Below are 13,275 nucleotides of genomic sequence, written 5' to 3' on the forward strand. Positions count from 1 at the left end.
CCCATGATTTGTAGAATGATTGGGCTGGAGAGATGGCTCGGGGGTTAAGAGCACTGCCTCCTCTTGCAAAGGTCCTGAGTTCAATTCCCAGCAATCACATAGTGGTTCACAACCATCTGTAATGAGATCTTGTGCCCTCTTGAGACCTGGTCAGTAGTCTTCATCCACTCAGACCATGAAACCCAATATGGACAAGGTCAACAGAACCGCCATATATAGGCTTCCCATGCATGTTTCAGCATTGCCAGGGCATAAATTTCTTTTTTCCTTTTTTGCTGAAGGGGCATTGCCTCTGGCACACCTGAGGCTCCTGTATTATTGTGAATTGCACGCGATACATGGTAAAAGACTAGTGTCATGGGGGCATGTGACACTTTTCTTTAGTGAGACATATAGATTAGATTAGGCACCTTGGTAGGAGGAAATACTTTACTCTGAAACAACCTTGTGTAATAATCAATAACTATGCCTCAGTACTGCTGTTCGGGGTTCAGTCCATCAGAGAGTCTGGGCCTGCTTGCTGCCACAAAGGCCTTACATTTCATCTTGGAGTGCCGTCTTTGTCTTTCTTCAACTGCCCCACGCCACATGGTGCACCTTGATGGCACTGACTGTAACTGAATACATTATCTTGCAGCTTGCCTCCTATAGAGCAATGGCTAATCCACGTGCCTCACAACTTGTTTCCTGCTGACGGTAAATCAATCAGGTTTTCTTACCACCACCTTAGTGCGATGACTCAGATCAATCTTCCTGACTGTTTTATCTGATTAGCTCACATACACGCCAATTCCTTTCTCTCTCCTGTGGAGCTGGCGTGAAGAAACACATGTACATGCTTTTGAGTTCATTCTTATGACGCAACACAATATGAACAAACACCGACTAGGAAAGGCATATGTAAGGCGGATGAGATCTCTGAGTGATGCAGACTCTTGTCTTCCTCAGTGTCAGCGGATCATTATTTACACAGCGGACACTGAGCATTAGCTGACAGTGCAGCTAGCCTGAGAGAAGCGTGCCGCCACATTGGGGAGAATAGCACAGAACAATTTGGACAGAATCTCTTGGATAAAATCAAGAATGAAGATGACCCGGAAGAGACTGAGGAGGTGAGGGACTTGCGACTTCAGAAGCGCTGTGTGTATTACCGTATCTGAGGAGGTCATACTCGGCTGGATTTTTCATCTCATCCTTAAACTTCTGCTGGAGGAACTCAATTCGGGGGCACTCACACATACTGAGGCTGTTCACGAGGGGAACGGCTTCTCTTCTGAGAGGAGGCTATAAAGGGAGAAACAAATCTGAGGGCTTTCTTCTACTTTTTTTTTCTTTTAAAACAAAATTGACAACATTTCTACTTCAGTGCAGATGGCTTATTTTACAGTTCTATGTCTGCCAGAAGGAGATAACCCCCAGGTGCAGCTTCATTATGCAAATTAATTTAAACATTCAAATTTTGCATGCAAATAGCTCTATAAAGAAATGATAAAGAAAAAAATTGTTCCTGGAAAACTAGCCAAGTCAAGAGAACCCATAATGCCCCGTGGAGCAGGGGTCAACAGCTTTCAACAGGGACTTGTGGGAAACTCTAGCTAACTCCAAAAAGAAGGGCCCATGGGGGTGAGGCAGTACAGCAGCAAAGGATCCCATTCGTCTCCGTGTAGGCCACACAGTCTACATTATTTCCAGAAACAAGACATTTCTAATTGTGCACAAACATCTTAGCTTTTGTTGTTAGAAACCTCACTTCTTCCAAATTGTATCAGGAATAGTACAGAGCACTCTAAAAAGCAAACAGAATCACCGTTCTGAATAAGAAACTAAAGCTATAAGAGATCATATGAGTAGCCAGAGATGGGCAGAGAAATTGGCAGAATCACCATCTGAACTCAGATCCATTTGTTCTTCTTACAACCTCAGAGTTTTAAATTAATCATTAGTTATTGAGAAATAACCAAATGGTTTGGAATTATGTCTTTTCTGAAATCTCTCTCTCTCTATCTCTCTCTCTCTCTCTCTCTCTCTCTCTCTCTCTCTCTCTCTTTCTCTCTCTCTCTCTCTCTCTCTCTCTCTCACACACACACACACGTTTCTTTTTCCTTTTTGTCTAATGGAAACCCAAAGCTACCCAAAGACGTAAAGTGTGGTTCCTGGGACTACAGATTCCACAGTTCAGCAAACGCTCTTCTCTCCCTGCAGTGAACATCCCTACCTGCTCAGTTACGGTCTCTGTGCACAGCAGTGGGAAGCCACACTACAACCTTGGCCCTCAGGGAACAGAGAGAAGACAGGAACTATGAGCGATTACTAAAAATATACATCACGATACATCAAACAAGACACCCTTCTTGAATGAGTAGAAAGCAGTAATGGATGGCGGCTCGGGCAAAAGAAAATTATTTAAAAGGAGAAAATGCATTAAGGTACATCATACATAGGAGTTATAACCATCATCCACTCGTTCTCCAGATTTTTACCGAGAACTTAGTCTATAAATATGGCCCTTGCCCTTATGCACTCATAGAGTAAGGTTTACAAATAATGACATTTCAACATGATGAAAGTCCTGTGGCAATGATTCTCAAGTGATTGCTACTTAATGAAACCAGTGCTTAGCAATTTGGAACACTGTCGAAGATTTAAGACTGACTAGTGTTTGTAAATCTACATTTGAAGTTCAAGGAGCTGTTGGGTGTATACAGTTTGCCATCCCTCCTCCATTTTCTTGGGACTGACCCTATGGCCTCCTGATGCTCTAGCTAGGCAAGTGCTCGGCCATAGGACTCAAATCTCAGGACTCCTTTGATTTGTTTTATTTTGAGACAAGGTCTCCGGTAGTTGTCCAGAGTGGCCTTGAACTTGCTCTGAAACCTAGGCAGGTCTTGAAACTGCAATCTTCCTGTCACAGATTTGCAGGCAGCTGGAGTGACAGGCCTGGCTGCTCTTTTGTGGGAGGTTCTTCATTTTAGTTGACTTTTAAAAAATTAACTTGCAAACTAAGAAAGAGTGCTCCCACTGTTTGAGAATCAGGGAAAGCTACAAAGAGAAGAACACCCTTAACCGAGTCTAAGGATAAGAAAGATTGGCCCAGGAAATGAGGATTCAGTATCTTAGCAGGGAGAAGATTGGTGTTGTGCTGTGTTTAAGAGACTCTCAAGTACAGTTCACACGTCATTTGGCCACCGCCTGGATCTGCTGAAAGGGCATTCAGTGGCATTGGGTATTTACGTTACTGTGACACTATCATCCACGTCATGGCCAAAACTCTTTCATTGACTTGACCTGAAACTCTGTACATAATAAACAGTCAGTCTTTGACCTTCACCTCCCCCAGGGCTTGTGATATCAGTTCTTTATTTTATCTCACTCGGGCTTTATATAGTATAGTACTTAAACAATATTTTTGCCTTGACTTATTTCATTTAACATGGTGATTTCAATGTTCTTTTGTGTTGTATAGCCTCACATGGCAGAATTTCATCTCTCTTTATAATCTACTGTAAATTAATGGCAGCTTTTATTTAACCTTTCATCTATTGATTGTGCATTTGGGTTGTTTCTACTCTTTGGAAGTTCAATAGTGGTGCATGAACATTGGTATATAAATACCCAAGAGCATTTCAACACGCCACTTAAGTCCCATTATCAACTTTACAAAAATACATACCACTATCCCTTTCATTTACAGAATAGAAAGAAACAGGAACAGGGAACGGACGGGGATGCAGCTCATTTGGCAGAGAGCCTGCCTGGCACACACAGAGCCCTACGTTTGGCCCCCAGCGCTGCACAGACAAGGTGTGCTGGCGCGTGCCTTTCAGTCCAGCACCTGGGGAGTGGGGGTGGAAGGATCAGGAGTTCAAAGTCATCCATGGCTGCATAGTGAAAAACGAGGTAGGCCGAGTGGTACACCTAGAGAGGATGACGTCAGGGTTCAATACAGCAGTGTTCTTATTTGTGGGGGTCACGGGGTGAGGCGGCTTGGGAAGCAATGCTCTGTGGCAGAGGACTACAGCTGCTTCACCAGGACAGTTCAGGGAAGTGGGAGGGATGAGTCAGAGCCCAAGGCCCCTGCGATGAAGCAATAGCAGCAGTGAAGGTGGGGGCAGAAAAGTAGAAAGAAACAGTGGAAGAAAAATGAAAAAAGAAACCGAGATGACCGAAAGCATAGCCGAAGCCAGCTAACAGAATGCTTTCAGCATATAGAGTTTACAGTAGTGTTGGAGACTCCTAATAGTTTTAGAGCCAATTAAATAAAGAGCTTTCAAAGTCACCAGTAAAAGTAAGACTCCAAGAAGAACGAAATCAAGTTAGGTGAACAGAGTCATAGTGGGCTTCCTAGGCTGTCTTTTCTGTCCTTAAGACTCTGTCTACCATGACACGAAGCTTCCACCAAACAGGAGCAGAAGCTATCGATATGGATGCAGGGATGGGGAGACATGTTGGACGGGTGGCAGACCACACTCTCTGGCAAGATTATTCAAAGAGACTGGACACTACCTTGTCTGTCTCACTCTCTTGGAACCCCTTTTCAAGTATTTGGAGCAGGTGCTTTTTCTTCACTGCCACTTCAGGATCAAAAACATAAAAGAGACACTCCAGCATCTTCCGATAGCTCCTCGGGAACAGTGGAGACAGACAAAGGTTGAGAGTTGATTTCACGCAAGCTTAGCCATGAGCAAGTTAACCGTACGCCCATGGTGGTAGATTCCTGTTTGCAGTGCCCCGCTCTACTCTCAAAAAACAGGCCCATTGTGGACAAACACAAAGTTGCCTCAGTCATGGGAGATGTGGGACCAGAATAAATTTACTAGCAGGGTGGGCTATTCATATGGTTAACTTTTAAAGCAGGATATTCATATTTTCTTACCCGCCACCCCCCCCCCCCAAACAAAACAAAGATGGGCCTTTTACAGTCACTCAGTACAGAATGAATTCTTACTCCAAATCATGTGTATCTTCATCATCCAAAAACCTTTGGAATTTCTCTTCAAACTTCAGTCTCAGAATACGGTTGTTAACTTTAATGACACGCTTGACCTTCACGCCTGTGATGCCATACGCTCTGAAGTCCCAGGTACAGAAACGTGAGAGAATTAGTTCATAGCAGGAATTAAACCTATGTGGGGACACAAAACACACACACACACGTACACAACAGAAGAAGCTGAAGGACACAAAGCAGGTGCAAGAAAAGTCACAGCTCCTATTTTGTGATTATTGTGCTAGACATACGTCATTAGATCACAGTAACTATGTTTTTGCTCCAATTGGTATAGTTAATCAGTAAAAGATGCTAAAGCTTGAAACACAGTAAATGGTTTCTTTTATTATCTCTTGTCTAGTTCTTCCACTTAAAGGCTACGTTACCCAAATCCCCATTCCTTCATAAGCCTGTTTGGTTGGCTTCAGCGTGACCTCATCTTCCTGGCTGCCTTCCTTTCATACCTGCTATGCTTTCATGGTATTTTTTTCCTGGTTCCCTGAAATGATTCTTTTTTTAAAAAACAAAAAATTATCGATTGGGGCTGGAGAGATGGCTCAGAGCTTAAGAGCAGTGCCTGTTCTTCCAAAGATCCTGAGTTCAATTCCCAGCAACCTTACATGGTGGCTCACAACCATCTGTAATGTGGTCTGGTGCCCTCTTCTGGCCTGCAGGTATACACACAGACAGAATATTATATACATAATAAATAAATAAATATTTTAAAAATTTATTTATTTTACACTTTAATGATGCCAAGGATTGAACCTAGGACCTTCTGCATGCAGGTAAGCCCTTTGCTATTGAGCTACATGCCCCCAACAGACCTGGAAAGAATATGGCCCTCTTGTTTTCACTCTCCTTAGGTGATTTCATCTGGTATGTATGTACATATGTATCTATGTATGTAGACATATGCAATATTCATATCTACCCAAAGTTAGCTGTAATACCCAGATTTGAATATTCAACTGTTGTCTAAAATGCCCACTTGAGTATGTGAAGAGCCTTTCAAAGCCGACTCGTTGAGTAAGCATCTGGCCCCACCCTGCGGCTAAGACTGCAGGAGTGACTATCCGCTCTTCCTCACTCTCCCTCATCTCCTCCTTCAGATGCCTGCCACCATGTCTCAAATGCATGCTGAATCAGATCCTGGATATCATCACCACTGGTGCTGGCCTCGTTGAAAGCATCCTTATCTCTGGGGCGATTACAAGAACTTCCTAATTACGTTAGGATACCTACGTGAAAAAGGCAGGACTCTGGTTTCTCTGCTATAGCAGAGTGGATATACAATAAATACGTAAAGCCATAAGTTCTAAACTGATGAAGGCTTAAAAGAGAAGCCTTTGGTGAAGAGTGGAGAGAGTGCCTTCCTGAAGTCTTAGGGAAGATCTTCCTGGAAGGAAAGCCAGAGGAGGAAGACTGGCAGTTTTGTGGAACTCAGAACTATGAAGGATCCGCTCAGCAACTGGTCGGCTCTCTGCTGCCCTCATCTGGCCATTCTTATAAAATTACAATTTTGTCTTAAAATTGTACAGCATGACGATTAAGATTAGATTAAAAAACAGGAATCATGGGATTTTATAGGGAACCCGTTTACCCCATATTCGTTTGAATGTCCTGAGAGCTAAAGATGTAGAGGGGAGCTTCCTCGTGGCTTGTTTGTGAGCCCAATATCGGGACTCATAGCTTAGAGAACCCGACTTTCTCATCACTAGAAACTTACTCAGTGCAGGCTAGGGCCGCCGGTCACTCTTCTCCTAAAGTGAAAAACCGAATTTGCCAAGTCTAGTTAATCCAGTGGGAGCACTGATGGCCCTCTTCAACTTTGTGTGGGATCTTCACTCGGTGTTGGGAGCACAAATGTCCTTGCACCCACAGATCATGAGGAAACCAGGAATGTAAGCATGTAGGAGTCTCTATTCATCAAAGAGAAGGTGTATAACCTGTTCTCCCACCCAGAAGGCTGGGAATTGAAGGTGATTAACAGTCTATGTGATCTGTGTCATCTGAAGGGCCAGGCCATATCGAGCTCCCACAGCCAGGACAGTCTAGATGATCCTTACACTATCTGTATAGCCAGGGCCTCCCCCAAACTCCCACAACCAAGACTGAAGATGACTGATAGCCAAAATGACCTCTGTGCTGTCCGTATGTCCAAGATCACGCAGACCCTTTTCTGGGCCCTTAGATAATAGATGCAGACTGTTCCTGGAACCCTTCTTCTTGGAAGAAATGGTATGTACCTTTAATTAGGTTTTGATGGAATTATGTCTCCTGTGCATCAGAGGTTGTATTACATCAGGAAGCTTTTTTTTTCCTTCCCAGATTGTACTGTGCTTAAATATGTTACAATAAATCAGACTCCAGAAGTTCGATCCAGCCTGGCTGACTAAGTCAGGCTAAATCCTACCTCACCTGGATTTTTTCCCTGCTGGCTGTGATACCTGCAGGGACCTCTACAACCTGAGATCTGGCTTTATCTGCCTTCTCCTGACACACAGTGACCATGCGCTCACTGACCGCTTAGCTCCCAGCGATGGCTCCCACTTTGACTACAGTCCTGCAGGACTGCCATGAGACAGCCTCCCGTGGTGGCAACCTGCTGTTGCCAATTCTGCTGTAGCTTTTTGTTGTTTTCAGCCTCTAGTCAGAACCCAGGGTTATATCCACCCAGCAGTACTAGAAATTCTCGAGGATATAGTTCCACAACGGAACATAACTTTTTTCTTAAAATTTCTGTAAACTTCCCAGAAACCGTTTTCTGTCTTACTAAGAAAAAATGCACACAGAGTAACACTGTCGAGGTGTCCAGAGTTTGACTCATTACAATAAAGCAAATGAACAAGTGTACAGATGGGAAATATGGAATAGCAAATTTTCAACAAATGAACATTTTGATAAAAACCGTTTTGAAATGAGGCACTCTATAAGTTGATCATCTGGCTAAGATCCTAGGTACAATTATTTTTCAAGCTACACTTAAAGTTTGGATTTACCAGTCATCAGCTTCGGTGCCTTCTTCAAAGTGGATATTCCCCACAGTCTCCAATTCGGTTAGCAAAAACGGGGTCAATAAGCCATGGCTCTTCTTCTTTTGTCTTACTTCAATATGGTAAATTGCTTCAATTCTGCCAGAGATAAAATGCAATGCAGATATCCATATGATATGAAAACTCACAGCATTAATGTACAGCAGTTTGTCCATGTAGTGTCACATGTATTCACTTTGTTAATGTACTGTAACATGTATTCAGTTTGTCCATGTACTGTCACATGTTTTCACTTTGTTCATGTACCGTAACATGTATTCAGTTCATTTATGTAATGCAACATGTATTTTAATATCAGTTACTTTTTATTTTCAGTGAATGAGTAAGGTTAATGTCAGCAGTTAAGCAGGGAACAAGATATTCTGTTTCTGGCAGTGAAAATCACCGCAGATTTTGTTACTCTCAGTCAGAGTAGGAAAAGTTCACAAGACTTCCTAGGCAGGCCATTTTGTGTCCTAATACCACAATATCCTCAGTCGTATCAGTACTAACAGCCCTTATGTCTAAATGGCCACTTTGAGGGTCACTTGGCATGCAATAGCCCCCACCTCCAAATGTTGCGATCCTGTTGTTAATACCATTACAGGGCCCAATCAATGTATTTACTCAGGGTCCCAAAGAATGAGAGAGTAGTTGAACCAAGCAAGGGCTGTGGGTGTGCCTTGCTGGATCTGGTCTGCTTGTGGAGTTTCTGAACTAAGTAGAGCTGTCTTTCAGTTTGCAGAGAGAAGCAGACACATGGAACCAAGCTAGGAGGAGGATGCTCACTGCTTAACTGAAAATGGCCTCAGCCAGAGCCCAGTTTTGAATGCTAATGCTTTGTCGTCTCCCATTTCTTGAGGAAACTGAGCTCAACTCTTGGCCCCCAAATAGTTATTCTTTCATATTTTCAATCTGAAGGAGCAGGCAGACAGTTCACCAAACGTACTCATTTAGTTTCTTCTTCCAGAATGCGACCCTTTCATCCAGGGCGCTCAGTTTGGTGAGAATCTTCTGCTGCCGAGCTGACTCTTGTGCCACAGTCTCACTGTTCCTGGGGGTCTCGGCCTCAGGGGCATCATCATTTTGTTCTTCACCAGGCCCCTTGAGTTCAGCTAATTCCCGTTCTAACTGTTGAAAACAACACACCAGAGAACAAGTTAAAAAGAAAACATTACTGAGGCAAAGCCTCCATTCAGATAGACATTTTTTTTTTTTTTGTGGTTAGATGTATTAGTCAGCGTAGATGGTCAAAGTGGAAATGTGGGTGACAGGTGGTTGAGGCTTTATGAAAGTCAAAAGGTGACTTCAACCTCGGGGCAAGTTCATCTACTGAACAAACGATGGTTTGAAAGAGGAGGCTTGGGAGTCTCTTAACTGAAATCAAGCACGTTAAATCCGTGATGGATTGGGTGTGAACACAACCTTAAACTTCAAATAACGTAATTTTAAAAACATACTTACTTTTCAATGTTTTTTTCAACTATGTGTGAAGAGATATAAACCATAGAAAACACACAAAAGGGAGATAAAGTTTGCCTTTTGCTTCAGTATCTGACTAGCAAAAAAACACATTTTGTAACAGATTTTAATATTTTGAGGTTTGTCACTGACAGTAGGCTTTCTGGTATTAATTGAGATATTTAAAATATTGCTCTGAATCTTATTTATCTTGATTACTTAGTCTTTGGATCACCCCTGAAAAGTTTGGGTCAAAGGCAAGTAAAACTCTTATAAGATTTAAAGATAAACTATAATACACAAAGTTTATAACAAGAAATCTACCAGTTGGCTATATCTTCCCTTAAATAGCTGTAACTGGCTGCTAAAATAAAGTTACATATGAAAAAAATGTGTGCAGTTTGTATAACATACGTTCATTTTCTTGCTTGCGGATTTTAATTAATATAGCTGAATACTCTTGAACTGAAATTTGAAGAGCACTCAACTTTGGACATATTTTAGATATTTTGATAAAGGATGCTCAGCTGGTAGAACTCATGTAAATATTCCAAAATATGAAAAACAGCAAACTTGATCTTCAGTATTCTCTCTCCCCCCCTCACATGCATGCACGCACACACACACACACACACACACACGTGCACACACACACACACACACACGTGCACACACACACAGAGGGTGGCAGATGGGGGGAGTTAAGAATTTACTATTTTGTCTGATAATTTTCCTATTATTAGTAGTAGCCACTAGAATCTTACATGATTAAATCTTACGTTTTTTTTTGCAAAGTTGAATAATTTTATCCGTTCTTCTGGCAGCTTCTGCAGCTTGCACTTTTTGTCATTCAGTTTCTCTAGCTCTTCATTCAGATGTCTCTGAACAGTTTTTATTCGCATGTTATAATACATTATTTTCTTCATTGCTGTGGACTGAAGGCAAGAGAGTAAACAGCGCAGGGTAAGATACAGCACATTACAGACAGCTGTGCTGGCTGGGTTTATGTCAGCTTGACATAAGCCAGAGTCATTTTGGAAGAGGGAACTTCAACTGAGAAAATGCCCCGCCAGATTAACATGTGACGAGTTTTCTCGATTGATGATTGACAGGGGAGGGCCCAGCTCACTGTGCACGGTGGTCCTGGGTTCCATAGGGAAGAGGGCAGAGCAAGCTGTGAGGAGCAAGCCAGTAAGCAGTGCTCTTCTATCAGCTCCAGCCTCCAGGCTCCGGCCTTGAGTCCCAGCCCTGATTCTCTGGATGATGGATAAGGAGGCTGAAACAAACTCCTCCTCAGAGTTTTGGACCACAGCAATAGAAACCCAAGCCATAGCCATCATTGGTGCTGTATGAGCAGAACAGGCTCTTGATAAATTCGGAAGTTGGCTGGCTCCGTTATAAATGCTGGTGATGACAGCAGATGTGATAATGTTTGCAGGATTGCATTTAATACGTAAGACATAAGATCTCAAAGAGCATCTCGGTGTTTAATATGTGAATATGTGGAATATCCACATCTATTTCCAGATTTTCCAAGAAAGAAATTGCAGATATAATTTAATTTATAAAACAGTGTATTTAGCTAATAGGACACGGAACTGGAGCAAATATTAAACCAATATTCCTAGTTTATTAATTCAGGGAAATCAAGCAAATTAAAAGGGGTTAAAATCAAATACAAACTCGAGTAAAATTCACTTTTTAAGAACCATGACCAAAAAAAAAAGATTTTCCATCTTCCATGGTCTGCAAAACAATGCTCTAGCTGAACTGTCTTCAGACTGAACAGATTATTAAATTATCACTTTAATGTAATTATCTCAAACTTTAAATTTCATGCCAGTATACCATTCAGTTATTAATCAGCTAACAATAACAAATTGATTAAATAGCCCACTGTGAACTATACAAGCTAAATGATGCCTGAGAATTAGATTAGTCAAAAAGAACTACCAGACAATCTACCTAAGAGGGTCAGTCCAGCGAGAGATTCCCTCTTGAAAAATAAGGTGGAGAACCATAAAGCAAAACACTTGACATCCACCTTTTGCCTCCATATGAGCACACACAGGTGAGTACACCCACACATACATGTGTACACACAAGCATACACCTCACTACACACACACACACACACACTCTCTCTCTCTCTCTCTCACACACACACACATCTTAATAAAGGAAGGAAGGAAGGAAGGAAGGAAGGAAGGAAGGAAGGAAGGAAGGAAGGAAAGAAAAGACAATTGGAAAATGATGTTTCTTGTTATTTTGAACATTTGGGGTAAGTGGAAAAACCAAAACAAATATACTTGAGTCATCAAGGATTTCAAATAAATTTTTAAATTTAAAACAGCATCATGTGTGTTGAGGAGTAAGTAGTTTATTTTGCCAGATAAAATAGCAGATGCTAAGTTAAATTTCAAATAAGCAATAAGGTATTGTTGTACTTATTGAGTTACACCAAGACATTTTTTTTACTATTTGTATGAAATTCAAATTTAACTTAGATTTCATCCACGCACGAAAAACGAGTTAAAAAATACTATATTTAATTTGTTCTAAAATAATTTTAATAATCATGTATCAAAAATTCTATTTCACGTGTTTTTCATCTTTAGTACGACTGCCGAATTCCAGCATTAATGTTGTCCTCTGTGTAAGAGCAGACAGAACATCAGAACTGACTGTATAATACGACCAACCGTGTATGGGGACCCAGGAAGAAAAAAGCCACTAACCAGGCGTCCTTGTGTCCCAGATACCTGACTGTGAACACACTTACGTCGGCTAGTTCCTTGATTTGCTTTGCGGATACATTGAATGTGTCGAGTCGTTGAAGAGAAGGCAAGTGATACAACACGTGGGTGGAGTAATTGCACAGCTGACACACTGGATTCGTTTTATACTGAGGGTCATTCAGAGATAAGTCCTTTAAGCGAGGCAGCCTGGTCAAGTTAGTAAGGTCCTAAAACACCAGTGACAATGTTCAATCAGTTATGAATACTTACGCTGGAAGGAGGTGTTTTAGCACACACGATCACCCACAATCTCATGCATCACATTCTAATTGAACACCTACATACGCCTGTTAAGTGACTTAGATGGCTGTTTCTCGCTAGTGAAAACACATGCTAAACCCTCGAAGGAAAGATCAGCGTTTGCGGTAGATGGTGGGCTACACAGCTACACAGTTTCTGTGTACCAGCTGCCGCTCCAAGCAAAGAAACACTGACTCTATGATTCCCTAGGGAAATCTGTGATCAAATGATAATAGCGCCTTGCTGGGAAGCAGTAACAGTTGTGTGCTGTCTGTCACACACAGTTCCCATTGGAGGTCTAACTAGCCCTTTAATCTCAGCTCTTGGCGCTCTCAGGTGTGCCCTGTATTTGAGCCAAGTGCCAATGCTGGCGTTACTGAAACAGATCCATGATTTCTTATTTCCACGGCCTTATGAATATTCATCTCCCCCTGTTAGAATGTCCGTTGCCTTGGCCCAGAAGAACCTCCTCCAAAGCCTGTTAAAATGTTACTGCTATTTCCTATTGATTAATGCCTTTGTACTTTGACTAATCAGGCAACATTTTACTCAAATTTCTTTTGAATTTACTCATTCTGCTGCTTTGCAATATCCTTTGGTTTTTCTCTGAGTTAAAGAGTACCTATTTACATTGGGGTATTCAAAATTATTCCTTACTCCCCTTTCTCTGATCTTTTCATCAGGTGGACTTGAATATGTGCCTTCAATCTCACATTGTCAGAACTGTGTTGTGAACAAGATGAGAAAGCAAGGG

The 13,275-nt window shown here is 41.8% G+C and overlaps 1 protein-coding gene across 5 annotated transcripts in view; it reads right to left on the reverse strand.

The window, feature by feature from the left end:
- Lrrc9 (leucine rich repeat containing 9) overlaps positions 1–13,275 on the reverse strand; it is an 88,809-nt gene that overhangs the window by 63,407 nt on the left and 12,127 nt on the right. For 3 of the 5 annotated variants that reach the window (XM_048415877.3, XM_048415878.3, XM_085697546.2), the window contains exons 7-13: positions 12,266–12,448; positions 10,263–10,418; positions 8,972–9,153; positions 7,990–8,121; positions 4,946–5,122; positions 4,504–4,621; positions 1,152–1,284 (exon numbers count right to left, since the gene is read on the reverse strand). In XM_048415877.3, the coding sequence (XP_048271834.3) occupies positions 1,152–1,284; positions 4,504–4,621; positions 4,946–5,122; positions 7,990–8,121; positions 8,972–9,153; positions 10,263–10,418; positions 12,266–12,448 (1,081 nt within the window). The remainder of the gene's footprint in view (positions 1–1,151; positions 1,285–4,503; positions 4,622–4,945; positions 5,123–7,989; positions 8,122–8,971; positions 9,154–10,262; positions 10,419–12,265; positions 12,449–13,275) is intronic. The other 2 variants (XM_085697547.2, XM_048415876.3) reach the window with 1 other exon arrangement.

Source organism: Myodes glareolus, chromosome 11 (assembly GCF_982192425.1).
Source record: "Myodes glareolus chromosome 11, mMyoGla1.1, whole genome shotgun sequence".
Lineage (NCBI taxonomy): Eukaryota > Metazoa > Chordata > Mammalia > Rodentia > Cricetidae > Myodes > Myodes glareolus.